This window comes from Chrysochloris asiatica, unplaced genomic scaffold, assembly GCF_000296735.1.
Source record: "Chrysochloris asiatica unplaced genomic scaffold, ChrAsi1.0 scaffold00040, whole genome shotgun sequence".
Lineage (NCBI taxonomy): Eukaryota > Metazoa > Chordata > Mammalia > Afrosoricida > Chrysochloridae > Chrysochloris > Chrysochloris asiatica.
In genome coordinates this window covers 13,219,336-13,239,084 of record NW_006408558.1, presented here as the reverse complement: position 1 = coordinate 13,239,084, position 19,749 = coordinate 13,219,336, and the positions used below count along the sequence as shown (strand labels likewise).

Below are 19,749 nucleotides of genomic sequence, written 5' to 3'. Positions count from 1 at the left end.
ACAGAGCACGGTGGCCACCCTTGTTGGTGTGGGTCCACCTGCCTACTTCTCCCTGGGTATCTGGGTCCTGGATTCAAGACCAGGACAACCCATCTCCCCTCAGAGGCCCCTGGAGCTGAGTGTGCTTGGCCTGTATGACTTCTTAGCCACGCATGCCGCACCCCACCACGTACTGGCCACCATGCAACTGGCCACCACCCCCACTCAGCCAACGTCCAGGATCTGCCAGGATCTGCTGGGCAGCATGGCCCCCAGGGCCCTGGAGAGACGCTGACCTCTTCGGCCTTCTAGGAGGTGTCTGTGGCTGGGGGTGCCCCTCTAAAGGAGAGGTGGGGCAACTGGGGGTCCCCATGGCGACTCCCCTCTTGACCCACCGGCCACCCTGCATCCCCATCAGGACCCCTCATCGGCGACCCTGCGGGGCACGGTCAGTTGTTCATAGGTGGGCAGGGAGTTGCTAGGCAGGAAGAGCTCAGGGTTGAGGGAGCCACCGCTGCTGAGCTGGGTGGCTTGGTTGCCGCCTCCTCCGGGGGGTCCTCCGGAGTGCAGGACAAGCAGCTGGTGGAGCATGTCTGTTATGAGAACCAACCTCTGGTCCAGCTGTGTCACCTGCAAGCACAAAACACACCTGAGTCGGCGGGGGGCGGGTACTATCCAGGTGAGCTCAGGCCTGCGGTTCATGCATGCTGTGCATGGGTGCTACACACAAGCTTGTATGCATGGAACGCCTGTTACTTGTAACTGGGCTGCAGTCACCCCTGTGTGTGTGTGTGGGGAGGTGCGTCTCCCCCATGTGTGGTGTGTGTACCTGTGTAGACATGCAACAAGGTCCCCCCTCTACTTTGGGGACCTGTCTCTACCCCTGGTTTAGGATAAAGATGGCCGACCCTCACCTTAGGACTTGGCTCCTGAGTCTTAAGGATGACTTAGCTCCACCTTCCTGGGACTCTGGGGGTCTGGGTATGGTGGGGACCCCAGCAGGAAGCTGCCCTGCAGCCTTTGGCTTTATTAGCACCTTTGGCTCTGGGGACTGGGCTGGGGGGCTTCAGGGGTCCGAGGAGGTAGTGGTAGCCCCTGAACAGGGATCCCAGGGCTGGGTCAGGAGGAGTGGACAGGGAGCAAGGCGTGGGGGAGCGGGACTGCTCATTCCTACAGACGGACGGGCCAGGTGGCAAGCTCTGGCCTGTCTGGGCAGGTGAGGGGTACCAGCTTCGTGCCTCCCAGGATGGATGCCCCGGCAGACCTCACACCTCAACTTGGGACTAGTGCATTGTCTGCCATAGACAGAGTCCCCCACTCTGTGGCCTCCCTCCTCCAGGGCTGGAGCCAGAGAGCATGGCCCGTCTACACCGTCCCTCAAGTGCTGGGCATGTCCCCCAGCCACCCAGGAGCAGGAGGGGACAGGGCCTGGGATGCAGCTGTAGCAGAGAAACCCAAGATGAATGGTGACCAGGTGTCCCAAGAGCTCAGCAGAGGACAGAGTGAGGTCAGAAGGGACAGCTTTGCTGGGAAGGAGTAAGGAGGACGTGGCTAGCCAGGCCTGGCTGGGAAGGTTGGGGTGAGCAGTTGGCTCAGTGGAGGTGACTTGGGGCCCCAGGGGCAGGCTGAGGCCAGGTGAGAGAGCCAGGTCTGCCTTAGGTTTGGGTGGATTTGAGAGACCTTGGCCCTTGGAGGAGGGCTGGCAGTGATGCTGGCTTGGGGACAGGACTGTAGGACTTAGGTGTGAGTGGGCTGGGTAAGGGGAAGACGATGGCAGTTCTGTACCCCTTTGTCCTTGAATAAAGGGGCTGCTCTCCTCCACCTGTCCCTCAGCTCAGAACCCCACAGAGCCATTTCCCAGGGAGTGTGGCTGGAGGTCAGCTGCAAAGATGACCAAAAAGAGAGCCCAGTGCTGACCTAAGGTGTCAGCCTCTCCCAGCCAGGCCCAGGAGTCTCTGGGGGTGTGGGTCAGGCCTCCCTCTTCAGAGCCCACATGGAGAAACTGAGTGCAGAGACAGCCTGGGAGGGAAATCTTGATGGATGAGGCTGACCTGGTCAGTGTCCTATGCTCTCACCATGGGGCCCAGCTTGGGCATCAACTGGTTTGGCACCAACCAGAGTCCCAGACAGAATGCAGAGGAACCAGGTGACCTGTGGGTTCTCCCGCTGTGGCGTTTGCTTGTGTATCAATCCCGAAAGTGGAATGGGTGGGCCTCATACCTCCTGCCCCCCATAATGGGAGCCCAGGGTCCAGGAAGAGAAGGTTCAATGCCTGGATCCCTGTCCAGCTCCTTTTGAAGTTTCTCTACTGGCTCAGGGGTCTCCCCACTGCTCGTGGGGACCTCCCAAAACTGTACTGAAATGGTTCCACCCCATTTCCATCCCTCACAACCTCAAACCCTGTGTATATCACCTTTGCTCATTTATTGGGGTACAGCGGGTGGTCCCCCAAACAGCTATAAACCCTAGAGGGTCCAGTGACTTACTATCTCCCCCTCATTTATTCCTCCCTCACCACCCCACCCCCAATACGGTGAGACCAACATCAGGAGGTATGTCTGTCTGGTAAGGTACCCAGGGGAGGCACCCCACCCCCCGACCTCCCTGTGAGCCATGGGGTTGGATCAGTTTGGGGGATCTTGGATCTAGTCATTATTTGTAATTTGATAGTGTTTGAAAGGGAAACAAAGACCAAGTTGTGCCTGGCCTCAGCTCACCCAATTAATAGCCGTAAGACCGAGTTCCCAGCTCCCGGAAGGGGAACGAAAGCTATGAAGATCTGATGCGGTTGTGACTTCTAAGTCCTGAAAAAGCATTTTTCAGGGGAAATTTGGACCGAACCTGCCCAACCGAGATCCTGTTCTGGACTTGAAGGCCCCTCCCCAGGCTGCAGGGCATATGGGCTCTCTCAGTCAGATTGCCTGGAGCCGACTGGAAAGCCAGGGCTGGGGACCCCAGGCTGGGGACCCCACTGACATCCTGGTCTGCAGGGTCACAGATCTGCCATGGCCTTTGCACCAGATGTACTTCATACCGGGCCTGGAGTGTAGAGGCCTTCTCCACTGCCCCAAGTTCACCTGCTCCCACGAGGGGCCCACCCAGTGTTCCTGTTCTCGAGCCTGGGAGCCCCCTACCCACTATTGGGCCCCTCCCCCTTGGTGTCTCCTTGTGGAGAGCTTGCCGTAGCTTCCTAGGTCCCCTGACCCCCCCATCACAGGTTGGTCTCTCCAGGACACAGCTAGGTCCTGTCACTGCCCTGTCCCATGCCCTAGGCTCCTATCCCTCCCCAGAGAGCCCGGGAGGTAGCAGTCGGAGCCCCTCAGCGTTCCCACCGCCTGTACCAACCCCTCCCCCGCAACACTCTTTCAGTCATGGCCTGGGCCCAGCCCTGTGGGAGTCTGTACCTGTCCTTCTACTAGGACCCGCCCACCCGGCCGCTGCGGCCCAGTGCGCACTAGGAGGGGCAGATGCTGCACCTCCCAGCACCCCTGTGGAGTCCTCCTGAGGTGGGGGTGGTGCCAGGTACCCATCTGCCTGGGGAGGTCCTTAGCTGGGAAGCAGTCTGGGTCTGGAGAGTGAGGACCCATGGGCTCCTAGTACCATGACCGATGGCAGGGGCTGACAGATGGGTGACTTTGGGCTTCAGCTCCTGGAAGAAAAACACCTGTGTTCTGTACATCCCTAGGACAGCTATGGGTACCAAGGAGCCCTGCCTGGAAGCAGTGGTTATACACTGGGCTGGTTACCATGTGGTCAGCGGTTCAAATCCACTAGTCGTTACGTGGAAGAAAGATAAAGCTTTCTGCTCCCATAAAGATTCACAGCCTTGAAAAAACCCTACACAGTGGTTGCTATGAGTTGGAACTGATTCAATGGCAGGCCAGCAGTGAACTGAGCTCTTGTTTTGCGGCCGCTGTGGGGTGAGGTGCGAGGACATCTTTGGGTTGGGGACCCTGGTTGGACCTGCAGGTATGAGCCGAGCAGCAGCGGGTTTGAGATCCTGCCTCTACCTCTCCCTGGCTGGGTGACTTCAGGCCACTTCCCCTCTCTGGACCTCCGTTTCGCCATCTGGAGAATGGGGACATTAGTAGCATCTCCTTCAAGGGACATTATGAGGACAAAAACACATAACGTGGAAAATACTGGAACAGGAATGCATGGGGTTATGGGTAGAACTGTGTGCCCCCAAAACACATGTGAGAAGAACTATACAGTGTTTCGCTTTCGTGACTTTTCAGAGTCACAGAAGATGGGCCTTGATGGGATGGGAGAAAAATGGGAGCAGAACCTCAGATTCTAGACGTCTAAGAGACTAGGAAGAGAGGTCTGGCGATGAGCCAATGAACATGTTATGAACCCCACCAGAACGCTGATGTAGAGCTGGGAGTGAGCCCCTCTAGGTCGGGCGGTACCCCAAGAACACAGGGGTACGACCACAGGCTGCAGCAGGCCGATGACCGTGGGGACGCAGATGCAGTTCCCTTGCGCTATCGGTGAGGAGGGTTGGCTGACTCGGCCGTTTCTCACAACTGCAACTTCACCGAATCACTTCCGAGTTCTAAAACATTACAGCTAGGCAGGCAGACAGACACGGGAAGTCAGATACCATGTGAGGACCCGTCTGCAAGTCAGGAGCACCAAGGATCACTGGCAGCCCCCAGAACCAGCCAAGAGCCTCACAGAAGGAGTCGCATGGCTGAGAATTGACTTTGGATGTTCAGTCTCCAAAGCTGTGAGAAAGTAAATGCCCGTTCTTTAAAGCCACCGTCTTGTGGTGTTCCAGTTCCAACAGCATCGAATGTTGTAACTTCTGCTTCTACACAGGGTCCAGAGAGACCCCCTTTTCTACACAGGGTCCAGAGAGACCCCCTGACTCTACTCAGAATTAAGAGCAGACCTTCTCCATGCTCTGAGCGACAGGCAAAGCCCTCGCCATGGTCTTTAGGCATGTGTATCTCGGAGCTCCTCAGACCTCATCACTCCTTCAGTCACCCCCTGGCCCCTCTCCACCCAGAGTGGCTCCCCATATTCCCATTGGCTCCTGCCTTGTCCAATCTCTCCGGGGAGGCCTCCGCTGGCCTGCTCTGCCCACGGTCACCTGCTCCCAAGGTCCCCTGGCTGTCCTCTCTGATGCTGTCTTGTTCTTGCTCCCTCATGCTGTGTTCACCAAAGCACCCATCAGACATCTGCTGGTTGAGCGAGGCACCTAGGGCCCACCTGCGCCCATGTCTACCTGCCAAGTGCCCCATGCTCCTCCCTGTTCAGCATCTGTCCATCTGCAGCTGTTTTCACCATCAGCCTCACTGGGCCCCAAGGGCTACTCCATGAGGCCCAGGCATACTCTCTGAGGAGAGGACTTCGCCTCATAAGGGACCTGGGTCCTGGAGGGCAGAAGGACCCAGGGTGCTGGGTAGGGAGAGGGGCCAGAAGCAGGCCAGCTCTGTGAGCCCAGCCTGCCCACTGGCACCCACAGTAGGAAAGGCAGTTTTTACGTTAGATTCTCAGACACTTGCCCTCTCTCTGCCCCTCCAGTGGGCCACAGAAGTTTTAGAAGTTGGGGGGCCGCCAGACAGAATGCTTTATTCCTGGAACTGCCAGGCCCAGGTCAGGAGGGTAGGTGGTCAGCCTAGTCCAGTGGGCAGGTTGGCAGGGGCTGCCTTTGCTCGTCTCGTACTCAATAGGCCCGAAGCCGAGTTCCTAGTCTCCTCTTCACCCACCCCCAGCCACGCCATCACCAATGTGGTCGACACCCCCATCCTTCCAGCTACTCACACCCAAACCTGCTCCCCACTTCTTCATACTTGTCACCTGACACTCAGTGTCCCTCGGCTTTCCACAGCCACCACCCGGGGCTCCACCTCAGCCAGAGCCCCCCACGGTCCCCCGCCTGCCTCAGTCACGGCTGTCTTATGGCTCTGGGCCTTTGTGCAGCAACCCTCCCTTCTAGAACTCTCCACACCCTTGAGTTGCTCCCTCAGTCAGCTGTGGCCTGGGGCCCCCATGCTCCACACCCAAGCCAGTTCTTTCTGTGTGAAATAACTCACCCTAAATTCGCCTCTTTACTAGGTCTTGTATTCTAAAGCACTGGCCAAAACAGTCTCCCTGGCAGACAGACACATTTCAAGCAAACATCTCCCCACCAATGTGCTGACCCCCTGTGCGCCCTCCCCCCAGGTAAGCCGGGGCTGGAGAATCCCACATTCAGTCTGCCAGCCTCTGCCAACATGTCTGCGTGCAACAGTGTGTATGAAGTGGTAACATGATCCGTCTGCTCTGCTCCTCGCCTGTCTGCTGCAGGCAGTTTCTGCAGCTGCCTGGGAGAGGCAGGGGCAATGTGGGGGCTCAGTGTACTCCTGAGCAGCCCCACTATCCTGGGACCTGGAAACTTCAGAGCCAGGCTCCAGGAGTGGGTGGGGGTAGGGGCTGTGTCTGCAGTGGGGAGGGGACCATAGATCTGGGACAGTAGGCAAGGCCTTGCTCCCCTACCCCCTAATCCTGCACCCACCTTTCTGCTCCCTGCTTGCCCCTGGGGGCACGGTTGGTCCTCACAGGTGTTCATGATCTGCCTCTCCATTAAGGTCCCCTTGCTCCCCAGACTGAAACATGACTGTCCCCTGCTCCCACCAGGTACCCTGGCTATTTCTACAGGTAGACCCAGTCCAGCCCCACATGGCTGCTTCCAGAACATTCTCACTACCTCCTTCCTTGAAGTGCCAGGTCTCAGGTCATGGGACTGCTCTTCCTCAAGTTCCGTGATGGGTCCCCAGTTGGCCCCCTCGATCTGGGACATTCTCGCTTGGGACACGCTTTCTCGCTGCAAGTTCGGAGTTTTGCATGATGCCCAGTGGCCTTCAGACCCTCGGCCTTGGTCCCTCGACCCTGTCACCTGCAGAGGCCTTGCCTCCACCTCAGCCACCCACTTCCTGGTCATCTCCCGGTTACTGCTGGTCATCCTGTCATTGCCCTTCCTGGGACCCCTTTCCCGGCCTCTACAGGACTGTGTGTTGTGCCTCGAAGATCCCCTGAGACTGAGACCCGTGTGATCACTGTCCCCTCCCTAAGTCACAAATGATAGAAACTATCAAGTGCTGCAAGCCCCCTCATCCCCGTTCTCCTGGACAAGGTAACGCTCGCTGCCCACAGCTGTACCTTGGAGCTGAGCAAGCCTAGAGCAGAGCCTTCCACGGCCTGACCACGAGCTTCAGCCCACACACTGCCATCGCCGCCTCCTTGGGCACCACCCTCGCCCATCTTGTGCCAAAGACCACCCTCCAGTGCCTGGTCCAGCTCTGCTTTCAGCCCACTCCCCTCACCTCACTGCCACATTAGTCCCTTAGCAGCCTAACACATTACCAGGTCTCCGTCACAGGGTAACAGTCACAGTAACCAATCCGATTGTGACCATGAAGGTTCTGTGTCACCTTGACTGGGCTTGGATTGAGAGGGAGGTGTTCACATGATGAGGTCTAATAATGTAATCAGCGCTATGATGAGGTCAGCTATGGGCAGCCAATCAATCAATCAAAGGGATGCTTCCTTGGGGGCGTGGCCTACTTCCAATATTATTGGAAGGCTTGCTTGTTCTCTGATAGGTCTGATCTTGCATGGGGCCCATCCTCCAACTACTGGTTCTTTGGACTTGAGCCAGTAGCTTGCTCTATTACCCACCCATCCTGGGAGTCATCAGAAGCCTGCCTTCTTACCTGCGGGACTGTCTACCTGCCTTCTTACTTGCTGATCTTGGTGCATCAGGTCTGCAGCCTGACATTGAATCCTGGGACTTGGGACTGTCCACTCTACAACAGTGTGAAGCCAGTTCCTTAACGCAAACCTGTCTCGGTCTTTACAGAGAGAAGCCCCATTGGTTTTGCTTCTCTAGAGAAGTCAGCCAAATACAGAATTTGGTACCAGGGGTGGGGTGCTACTCTAACAGAGATCTAAAATGTGGAAGCAGTTTTAGAATTGGATAATGAGCAGGATCTGGGAGAGTACTAAGACACTGCATAGTAAAAGCCATTCACGGGCGGCGTTTCTGTGATAAGAGCACATTATATAACTAAGACCCTGGGGTCTCCTGCTGCTACTGCCGCCTCTGCCAGCCGTCACTTGAGAGAGGTGTCCACGGCCCCAGCCAGGCCAGTCAGTGTCTGTGCCCACAAGTCTGCCCAGACTGAAGTTCAGCAACTTGCCATTCTTGCACATGTGTAGATACAGACATGGCATACATGTGTGCAGACATGCACATGGTCTGTGCATATGTGAACACATATGTGATGTGGATGGCAGCACACGATGCACATGCATGCATGGATGTGTGCAGATGTGTATGCAATGTGTGTATACGTGTGTGGATATAAATGGTTTGCACGTGTGGATATGTACATGGTGTGTGCATGTGTGAACATATATGTGATGTGGATGTCAGTACATGGCATACATGTGTGTATGGGTGTGTGCAGATGTGTATGTGGTGTGTGTATGCATGTGTAGATATACATGGTCTGCATGTGTATGTTGATATATACACAGTCTGCACATGCATGTGGAGGTATACACAGTGTACATGCATATAGTGTGCATGTGTGTACATGGTCTGTACACATGTGAAGATGTATATGCGCATGCATGCATGTATGCAAGGCTGACCTGGGGGCAGGATGGATGCAGACTCCCATCAGAGCTGACAGGTCCCTCTGTAGGGGTTTCTTTCCCCCCTAGGACCATGATGACCACCAATCTCCTCACATTTGAGGTCCAGAGATCTTGTATTAGACACCCTCCCCCTGACCCTTCATCTGTCCCCACCCAGCTCTAGGCCTACAGGAGTGGGGAGCTGAGTAGCTCCCAGATGCCTCGAGCCCCCACATCCACTTGGTGGGGAGTCAGAACGGCCCCTGGGGCAGACTGTCCTGTGGAGAGGTCCAATAGTGGGACCGGTGATGGTGAGATTGTACTGCAGGATCCTGGTTGGTCTTTAGTTCCTCCCTCCCCCCGCTGTACACCATCACTGCCTGACGTTCCTTCTCTGCCTGCCTTTGCACATCTCTCACACTTAGCTTGAGATGCTCAGGCTCCCTCTGCCCCCAGCTTCTACCCAGGTGCCCCCGACCAGCCCTCTTCCTCTGGGCACCCCCTCCCCATTGGACTGCCTGAGAAATGGGGGGCAGGAAGTCTCTGGGGCTCCAGGCCAGCCCAGTGCTCCAGCCCCATCTGGGTGTGTTTGGTAGACCCTGCTTCTCCCTCCTTCCCAGGCCGCAGCCGAGGGTCCTGAACTGAGTATCTCCAGCACCCTCTCCTTCTTCTTGGCCAGGACTTCTTCATTCTCTGCTGTCTCCTGGAGCATCGAGCGTGCCATCTGCTCTGCTTACAGGGTGGGTGGTACTTAGGGATAACTGTGGCTATTCAGTTCCTGAGCAGGTTCCAGCCACGTGTAGGCGTGACCTTGGCAGGTTCAGTCTCCTCCCCTGAGCCTGTTTCTGCTCACATGGAGCAGGGCCAATTATGGGACACAGAGATGGTGGTGCACAGCTTGGCCGAGGGCACAGAGTGGTGGAGGGGGAAGGGGCAGGTGACTAAGGGGCTCTGGACAGAGCATGTAGGTGACACTATGGATACAGCAGACTGTGGGTATCTAGGGGTCCCTATGCTGTGGGCTATGGGGCTCTCCTGACCCTGCTGAGACCCCAGAGAGCATGAGGTCTGTGCTTCATCACCCCACATTAGAGCTTGGGAGGCAGAAGCTCGGAGGGGAACAATCGTTCTGGACTTGGGAGTCTGTCTTGTCCCCCAGAACTGCGAGGCTGGAACTCTGGTGGTCCTGTTTTCTGGACAGGGCATAGCTCTGCTTTCCCAGTGGTCAGTCTGAGTCCTACCCTGTCCCTCCACAGCCACCTGGATTCTCTCTCCATCCTTCACCCTGTGCTGGGGCCAATACTTGGCCACCAAATTGTCTACCAATGCCTGGCAGCTTGGCCATGTCCACTGCAGTCACTGGGCCCTGCTGGCCCTTCCAGGTGCTGACCCTGGTGTCAGACTCCTCCTTGAACCAGGGTCCAGGTGTCCTCTCTCCCTCCTTGCCACCACACCGGCAGCACTGTTGGCGGTTGTCAGTACTGTGTTAGCTGCTGCCACGGTGGTGACCACACACACACACACACACACACACACACACACACACACAATGGGATAAATCGATGCCTGACCCTGTGTCATCCATTCCCATGATTGGGGGCAGATCAGACAGTCGTGATCTGTGGGTTTCCCTGGGCTGACTGGGGAGTAGATGGCCAGGTCTTTCTTCCTCATCTGAATCTGGAACTTCCGAGGGCACTTGTTCTGCATTACAGGTACCAGATGGGTGGTGGTGGTACTGCCGGCTCCTGCTCCTGCTTCCCTGTAACCACAAGCTTGTCCCACCCCAATAAGAACTCCATCCATGCAGCCCCCAAAGATGCTCTGGTCTGCTCCTAATCCCACGTTTCAGACAGGGAAGCTGAGGTCTCAAGAGCACTGGGCCACTTAGAGATGGACTAACGGGTTGCCTGGTGTGGAAGGCCCTGGTGTGGACGACGTGCAGAGTTCTGGGGCTCAGAGGTGTCCGAGGGGCAGCTAAGAAGGCCCACAATGCTCGGAAGGTGAGGGAAAGGGCTGGAGGGTTCCACCCAGGAAGGATCCCTGGGCTGGCCTGTGGCCCGCCTGGCCTGAGCTGACCCTGGGAGCTGCTGAGAGACTCAAGCTTGTCTGTGCTGTGGCTCCCAGCCCACCCTTCCTGCTCCACTCAGCTGGGAGGAAGAGGTCTTCAGAACAGTAGCCTGGGGTGGGGCCCCAGGCTGACCACACTGGGAGGACCCAGGTATGCTGTAGTCTGCAGGCATCTGGGATCCTGGGATTTGAGGAGACTCCAGTTAGAGGTGGCCAGGAGTGGCCACCCATGTGTCCTTTACTTCCATTGCTGCCCAGTCCTCTCTAGGGTCCAGCCAGCTCCAATCTGGTCTTCAGTCCTGCGCTACCCAGACCTGGTCACATGCCCTCACTTCTCTTCTGCCTGCTTCTCACCTTGACCATTGTCTACATGACCTGCACCATCACTTCCTCCCTTGAGTCTAGAACCTTACCATTGAAAGACGAACCAACCCCCAAATCATGTTCTCACAGGCAACCTCTCAACTCTCTCGGCAGACTCTTGGCTTTGTCTCGGCATTACTAAACCACGTATGTGTATGACTATTCCTTGATTTTGACATTTTAGCTATTACCCAGTGACTGCCTAACATGGGAGGCGAGAGAAGATTTTGTTTTTACAATTGCCTCCTGTCAACTTCTGTCATGTCACAATTCTTGGTAAATAAATATTTGCTGTTTGTATTTTACGTAAACATTATCCAGCTGTGGGTTTTGTTGTTGTTATGTGCTGTGAAGTCGGTTCCGACCCATAGAGACCCTGTACAGGGTTTCCGAGGCTGTATGTCTTTACGGGAGCAGAAAGCCTCATCTTTCTCCCACGGAACGGCTGGTAGTTTCGAACTGCTGACCTTAAGGTTCGCAGCCCGATTCATAACCACTACGCTACCATTTTCAGCAGTTAGCATTACTTTCTGATTTTCCTGGGATTAAGAACTACCTTTATGTTTTGCTTACTTTATCACTTATCCGTCACAAGTTCAATTGGCTAGAATCAGACGAATTCCTCATCATTTAGAGCCCACCAGCGAGATTCTCTCTTTGTTATTTTTTCTCCCTTGAAATTCTGGCAGGACAGTTGTAAAGTCAGAACTTCTTTCTCCCATTACGTTGGGAATTTCCTTTCATTACATTTCTTTCTTTCTTTTAATGTTGAATTCCACTTATTCCAGGATTCTATGCTTCTCTTTCTTGTTTAGCCCTCTTCATTTTGCTGGAGCACATCTGCAAGTAACTTTCTGAGAAAAGGTATGTGGAAGGTAAAATCTCTGACTCAGCATGCCTTTGCTCTATTTTTTCATACCTGAGTGTTTGACTGAGTATAAATTCTAGGTTGGAAATAATTTCTTCTTTCCCAAGTTCTCCATTATGTGTTGGCTTACTGTGTTGCTGTTGAGACATCTGATGCCATTTGATACCCTATCCTCTGTGTGTGGCTTATTTTTCTGGTGAAGTGGACTGTCCACTTTGTTGCTGGTGCTTCATGATTACAGTGATGTCTCCTGATGGGGACCATTGGGGAGTTGAAGAGGAGAGGGTGAGGTCTTTCAGCATAAAAGCACGCACCGAAACCCTATTGTGTATGTCGTTATAGCCTACTTCCTTCCCATAGCTGGTCTTGGTACCTCCAAGTTCAGAGCCACTTGGGTTCAATTTTACCAGCAATTGAACCTCCTGTTTACATCTGGGCTGGGGGCTGGGTGGAGACCTGGGAGCTTCATCTGCTCATCATTGATTTTTAATGAAAAATCCTTGGTCTGCAGTCTGCTCCCCATCCTCTGAGCTCCAGCTTCGAGGACACCTGGGGTTCTGAGCTGAGAACTGTCATGGTCTCCACATCTCTTTACCACATTCCCTAATCAATCTTCAGTCCTTCTCTTTCCAGCTTCCAAATTTCTGTCGACATTTGTTTTTTGAGGTCTGCTCTTTTCTTCTAACCTCTCTCTTCTTTGGGCTTATACCTACAACGTATACCTAAGGCTGTAATCTTACAGCACACCACTTTATCTTTTGAGAAGTGGCCGGTGGGTTCAAACCACCAACCTTCTGGTTAGCAGTCTAACACTTAATCCATTGCACCACCAGGGCTCCTTTCCCAAACCCAACCACTCTATTATCAATAGAACCCATGAAGTTTAGCAAAGCATTGGTCCTCTGGATAGGAAGCCTGTTTCCTGAGGACTCTTGTTGGGACACGGGTCATTTGTTACATTCTGGACAAGAGGTTGTGAGGGAAGCGGGTACAGTCAACTTCTGTGCAGGGTCCTCAAATCCTTATAGGGGAGAGGGGCCTGCCCTTCATATCTCTTTCCCCTCCTTCCATGCTGGGATGCAGATGTGATGGCAGCTGCAGTAGCAGCCATCAGGGACCAGAGGACGGAAGATTTGTGTTATAGACAGCAGCATAAATGAAGAACCCTGGGTCTTGCCACACATTCCAGCCCTGGGTGCTCCTCACTGCTAGGACCCCATGGGTGGCAGACTTCTCTTGTTGAAATTATTTCCATTGTCACTATGGTCATGTTTCAGCTAAGATGAAGACAGACTAGGATGAATGGTCTGGTGATGTCTTTACTAATCAGCCAAGGACTTGCTTGCGCTGGAGAAGGATGTCATATTAGATGAAGCAGAGGGAGGGTGAGGGTGAGGGAGGCCCCCGGGGACATGGACTGGAATAGTAACCACAACATGGAACCCAACATGCTGGTGAAGGTGAGAGTGAGCTGAGGACAGGCAATGCTTTGTTCTGTGGTCCATGAGTCAGAGCTGACTGGACAGTGGCTGCCTCCCTACCTCTCTACCTACCTGCTTACCTAGCATCACTTCTACTGACCTACCTACCTGCTTACCTAGCATCACTTCTCCCTCCCTCCCTCCCTCCCTGCTTACCTAGCATCACTTCTCCCTCCCTCCCTGCTTACCTAGCATCACTTCTCCCTCCCTCCCTGCTTACCTAGCATCACTTCTACCTCCCTACCTACCTACCTGCTTACCTAGCATCACTTCTACCTCCCTACCTCCCTACCTGCTTACCTAGCATCACTTCTCCCTCCCTCCCTCCCTCTCTACCAGCCATCACTGTCATAGTAGCAGCGGAACCAGCAGCCCCCTCCCCAACCTCTTCCCTGAGCAACCACAATCCATTGCCAGCTGCTCTCAGCCTCTTCCCGGGAACCCCCATTCCACACACCTCTCAGAAATCCCTAAATCTGATGCTGCCACCTCTGAGCTGAGTGTTTAAGGCCCACCCCTCAGCTGCACCAGGGTTTCAGCACCCTACCCCATTAGCGTGAGTGCTGCCATCCTTGAACACTCCTCCTGGTCCATGGTAGGCCCTTAGTAGAGGCTTGTTGAATGTGTGAACAGGTGTGTGAGTAAACCACTCATGTTTTACTTACTGAAAACACAGGGACCTTCCAAGGCCCCCGTGGAGGGCTGAGCTGGGTGTTAGCACCCATGGGGGTATGGGGAGGGCTCAGAAGCCCTTCGTCTCCTGGACGTGGGCCCAGCTCATTCCCTTCCTTCTCTTGGTCTCTGCTCACGACACCTCCTCCAAGGAGCCTCTCACAATGCACTGACCCTGCTCTCTCCCCTCCTCATCCTTATCACTCATTACCTTCTTCCCCACCCCCCAGATGACTGGCTTCCTGCCCGGCTCAGTTCTGTGGGTTTCCTGAGAAGGGGGCTCCCAGCATGCCGTGGGAGCTTGAATTGCTAGTGTGTGGATCTGGGGTATAGGCGGGACTGGGGATTGGAGACAAGGAGCTTCCAGGGGGCCCCAGCGCCCTCTGTCCCTCTCTCTCTCCCCTTCCCCTGCTGTGGGGTCCATTGCCGGCAGGCTGAGTACAGTGGGGACCCCCCTTCCTTGCCCCAACACTAGCAGGAGGTTTCCATGCTGTGGGTGTACTGGCTGAAGCATGTAGGGGTGACCCCCCTCCCCCCCACCTGGTGCACCCTGAGGCCTGACTCCAGTCCTCAGTGTCCCCATGTCCACCTCATCTGTGTGCCACTATACAGCAGTATCCAGAGCAGCTTGAGCAGCCAGGACAATGGTACCCAAAGGGTTAACCTGCCCGGCAGTTCCCCCCCCCCCCCCCCGTCTCAATTTCTTCATTTTTCAAAGGCTGGGTCCTCTTTCCTTCCAAGTCACAGCTGACGTGAAATGTAGCCTCAACATACAGCTGACATGGAAAACAACAGCTCTTCCCCTGGAGGTTCTTCTATGGGGCCATGCGGCCCCCCGCCCACCCCCCAATAATTACTCAAGACATTGGCATGAGCTGACCAGTTAGGTAACAGGCTGCCCCGGAGACTTATAACTCACAGGCAGCCACACATCATCTTTGCAGACAACAAAATCGTTTCCAGCATGGTGGGGAGGGCAGGCAGGGCGGGCCCGGGAGCCCTGAGTGATGCTGCCTGGGAACTTGGGGGCTGTGGAGCATGGGTGGGAAGTAGGCACCCCCACTCCACACCCTATGCCCTGCAGTCATCCTACAGGGCTTCTGAGTGAAGCAAGACAAACTCATTCATACTACAGCGACTAGCTGGTTGTGTTCAGAGATCTCCTTTCCTTGGTGGACCGCCTGTGGCCCCCCTGGACATGAGCAAGTCTAAACAGCCAGCACCTACCCCTGCTCACAGTGCCTGGTACATAGCAGACATTCAGAAAATATCTGTTGAGAATGGTAACATGGATGTCACACAGAGCTCTGCTCTTAGTGGTATTCCGACTCAGGGGGTGGGGACCCTGGTGATCGGAGGGATGGGTGCCCCGAATCCACTTCAGGAAATGCTCATTTCCCAGAAGGGTGGCGGGGTGCTAGATGACTCACAGAGCGATCAGAAGGCTGGGCCTGGGGGATCCCCCTTGGCCTCTGCTGGCAGTGAGCCCACGTTGCTGGGCTCCTGACTGCTGATGTACCCGGCACGTCTTGAAGTCGGGGGCCCTGTAGCGTCTGAGGGAGCTGGGAAGAGGGCTAACTAGCCTCACTGAGCCTCGGGGCAGGGGCTTCACCCTCTCTCCGGACCCCATCTGCATGTGAAGGTACCTGTCCAGCGTCTATCTTACCTTGGGGAGTCCTATGTGCAGACCAGTGTTGGCACAGTAGAGCTGGACCGTGGGTCTCATGGCCAGCACCCTGCTATCACACCCAGCCTTCTCCCCGCAAATGTCCACCCTCCCATCCAGTCACGCAGGTCACAGGAATTCACTGAGCACACACAGGGTGTCAGCACGGGGGCTGTGGGCAGTGAGCATGTGGCCAGGTTCTCGGGCAGCTTGGCGTGTGTGGGGGACACAGGGCCCAGGCAGTGGACACACGGAACATTGAGATGCATGCTGTCGAGTTCAAAGGGACGCCCCAGCCATTACCCTCCTATTGAGCTGCACAGCCACCCCCTCTCAAAGAATCTTCATGGGCTTCTGGGAAGCCCTATTCCCACCCCTACACCTGCCTGCCTTGGTACCCTCTCCTCTCCTGCAGGCGACGTGCCCTCCTTGCACTGACGGCTCCTTGGAGCCAACACCTGACACCCAGCAAGCACCTTTGAAATGCTCCAGGCTCGGCCCAGATGAATCCTTTCCTTTGTCTCCTAAAGGTGAAGCTCTGTGGCCACCTGTCCCCCACCACAGAAGGTCCAGGTATCTTTCTGTGTGTCCCCTCCTCCACTTCCGTAGCCAGCTCATCCGCTGGCCTGGGGCTGTCATCTCCTAAACATCTCTCCAATTGCTCTGGGCATCGTCTCTGTCCATCCTGTCTAGGACTTCTGTCCACTGGAGTCTCCACGCTGGCCTCACACTGACACCTGCTCATGTTTTAGCAGGAAGGTGACACCGCTTGTATGTGTTCATGTGTGTGCACATGTGTGAGCATGTGCTTTCAAAGGGATAAACCCACTGTGCAGTTCTCATGGGACAGTAATTGCTCCCAGCACTGGGACAGACACTTTTAAGAGCTTCCTCGGCAGTTACTTCATCAGCCTCCAACACCATGCTTGCCCTGGGATTTCTTGACTTATCCACGTATGTTCTCACACCATTCGTTTTCTACCCACCCTCCCTTTAATTTCAAAGTATTTTAGTGAAATCCATAACTACACCCGCACCCAACACTGAGGATCCCTGCAGAGGTGAGGGGCACACAAGCTCAGGCCTCCTTTCTCCGAGGTTCTGTTGGGTGGGTTCTCTGTCCCGTCTTCTAACCCTGGCTCCTCAGGATGAGATCTCTCTAGACATCCCATCCTGTCAGAGTCTCTTCTAAGCCTCACAAGTTTTACTTGGTCAGGAGATCTCTTGTGTGAGCACACTGTCCAGGGCGACCACTTGTAGCCTCACCCCAGCGGATACTTTGGTTGGGTATAGAATTCTATTTCCTTCAGAATTTTGGAGGCGTCTCTAAACGTTTTCTCTACCAAAGACTGACCCATCCCAAGGCCCATGGTTTGGGAAGTCTTTAAGAAGATTCTGGGGTTCTCTCCCTTTCTCGCTTGCTGTTCTGGCTGGGCACCATGATGAGATGGCTGCTCTGAGGACCTCTTTCTGTTCCAGGTTCTTGGTGAGCCCTTCCTTTCATTCATGTCTCCTCTCTGCAGCTGTCTCCCATCCCTTCTGGAACTTCTGTTAGTTGGATGTTGGATCTCCTTGGATTGAGTCTCCATGCTCCTTGGCTGTTCTCTCTGATTTTCCATCGCTCTGTCTTTATTCTACTTTCCGGGAGATTTACTTATTTTTTTCTTTTTCTAACTCTTTAAAAAAAATAAATCAGCAGAATATTTTACATTTCCAAGTGCTCTTTCTGGTTCTTGAATTGTTTCTTTTCCATAGCGTTCTGTTCTGGTCTGATGATTACAGCATCTTTTGAATTTCAGAAAGAGCATTTAAGAAGCAAGTCTTACTCCCAGCATCCCGCTGCCTGGCATCTTTGGGGCTCCTTTTGGAGTACAGGCCTTATTCTGATCACCCCTCCTGGTTTGGCCCCTGGTTAGCATTCCATCCTGCTCAGCCCAAGCTCAGCCTTCCCTGCTTCCTTTCAGATCCACAGCCAGACATGTCCTTCCTGCTTTGGGACCTCAGTATATCTTGCTCCCGGTCTGGAAGGCTCCCTCCATCTCTCCTTAGTCTAGCTGACTGCCCCTCTGCCTTCTGTGTTCAGCCTTAGGGTGCTTCTTGGAGAGCCTTTGCCAACCTCCCAGATAGGTAGAGCGCCTGTTATTGCCCCTCATGTTCTTTATAGCAAGCTTCGCAGGCCCCCTTGCTCTGATATTTGGGTGAAAGTTTAGAGAGAAAATTAAGTTTCCATTCAGCAGTTCAGATACATTTCGTTGCGTGACATGACACTTCCTCCTGGCTTTCCCGTTTCCATTCTTCCTTCTCTCCTACTCCTTCCTGCTTTCTTCGCTTCTTTTCTGGGCAAATGCTGCCCTTTCGATCTCCCAGGGCTGATTGTTCCAAGGAGTGTGTACCTCCCTGGTGTCATTGTTCCTTGCAGAGGACGGTCTATTGTGGGGCTGAAAGTTCAGCCATAGAGGTGAGTTCATTTCCAGGCCTGATGGATGTCGAAGGGCCACAGTACAATTCGGTGACATTAATTGTAACTGTGCAACTCACATCATTATCCATCAGGGGGCTTCAAAAAAAAAGTTTGTGCCAAAATGGAGTTAAAAGATAATGGAGTTTTTACAAACTTTGTGAAGCTCCCCTTTGTATTTCTAAGACCTTTTCATCATCCTCAGCAGTTTCTCAGTGCCTTTGGGACCATTTGGGCCCCCATGTCCCCTTCCAGCCTCGGTCCTGTGACTTCTCCTCTATCCTGGGTTTCTTTCAGATAGCCCACAGATGGATGTCACACACCATCTATCAATCCACTCAGCACACTGTCTTCCCATGCTGAGGCTTCATGCCCCTCCAGGGAAGAATCACACCCCCTTCCACTCTTGCTCCACACCTCCCAGTCTCTTCACTATCCCCAGTCCACCAGACTTGGGCTGGTCTCCCCGTGACCCTTGTCTTGATGACATCTCCCATGTTTCCGTTGTCCTCTTACGCAGGGGATGGGGGGGTCTAAGGGAGAGTGGGACAGCAGGAACTTATGTGAACATCACCCCCCCACACACACACCTGCAAGTCCCCTCCCCATCACACTTCCTGCCACACTCTCAGCTGCTTAACGGTTCTTCATTATGGTGGCCCAAGGTGACCAGGACCTTAAGTGACCACCATGCCTGGATCCTGGGACTGGGAGGGGCACTTGGTGTCCGGCCTGGTCCTGAAGTGTCCCCAACTCACCACTGGCCCCTGCTAGAAAGGGGAAGATGCAGGAGGGGATGGTCCAATAGGAACCGTGCCTTTTGACTCTAGTCATCTCTTAAAAGGACTCCACGTTGTCAGTACTGCTCCTCCACCTCACAGCCCAAGGGTCTCATGACCCACAGCTGGGACCTCGGGTGGTCCTTCAGGAGCCAGCCCGGGGGTTTGCTGAGAGCTCCAAGCTCCAGCACCCACCTTGTACCCACTCAGCAAACCACCAAACACTCAGGACCTCCCCTCCAACTCCATCCAGTAGCCTCAGTGCAGAGAGTTAGGAGGAGGCACACACTTGAAAGAAATAAAATGAGAAATTATTTCAACACAAAGATGGCCACAGAAGTTTCTACAAACATAATTCTCAGTGATTGTCAAGTTACAGAGAAAATAAAGTGGAAATCAAGTATGTTTAGAATAGATCACAGTGACCACGTTACACGTCATAATGCGTGGGATGCAGCCATAACAGTATTCAGAGGAATACTGATAGCCGTTTTATGGAATCAGGAAGATTGAAGATAATATGCCCTGAGCTTCCCATTTGAGAAGCCAGGAAAGAACACCAAAATGAACACAAAGCAAAACGCAGAAGGAGGACATTTGCTGTTGTGTGCCATCGAGGTGGTTCTGACCCATAGAAAAGCTGTACAGAGTAAGAAAATAGAGTTGCCTAATAAAACCACAAATACTGGGCATCTGTGTTGTTGTGGTTAAGTGCCATCTAATTGGTTATGACAAGGAGCTCTGGTAGCGTAGTGGTTACGAATCAGGCTGCGAACCGCAAG

At 54.2% G+C, this 19,749-nt stretch overlaps 1 protein-coding gene across 1 annotated transcript in view; it reads right to left on the bottom strand.

The window, feature by feature from the left end:
* Positions 1-393: 393 nt before the first annotated feature.
* The window catches only part of KCNQ1 (potassium voltage-gated channel, KQT-like subfamily, member 1), a 326,915-nt gene continuing 307,559 nt past the window's right edge, over positions 394-19,749 (bottom strand). The window contains exon 17 of the mRNA XM_006861032.1: positions 394-609. Within this exon, the coding sequence (XP_006861094.1) occupies positions 394-609 (216 nt within the window). The remainder of the gene's footprint in view (positions 610-19,749) is intronic.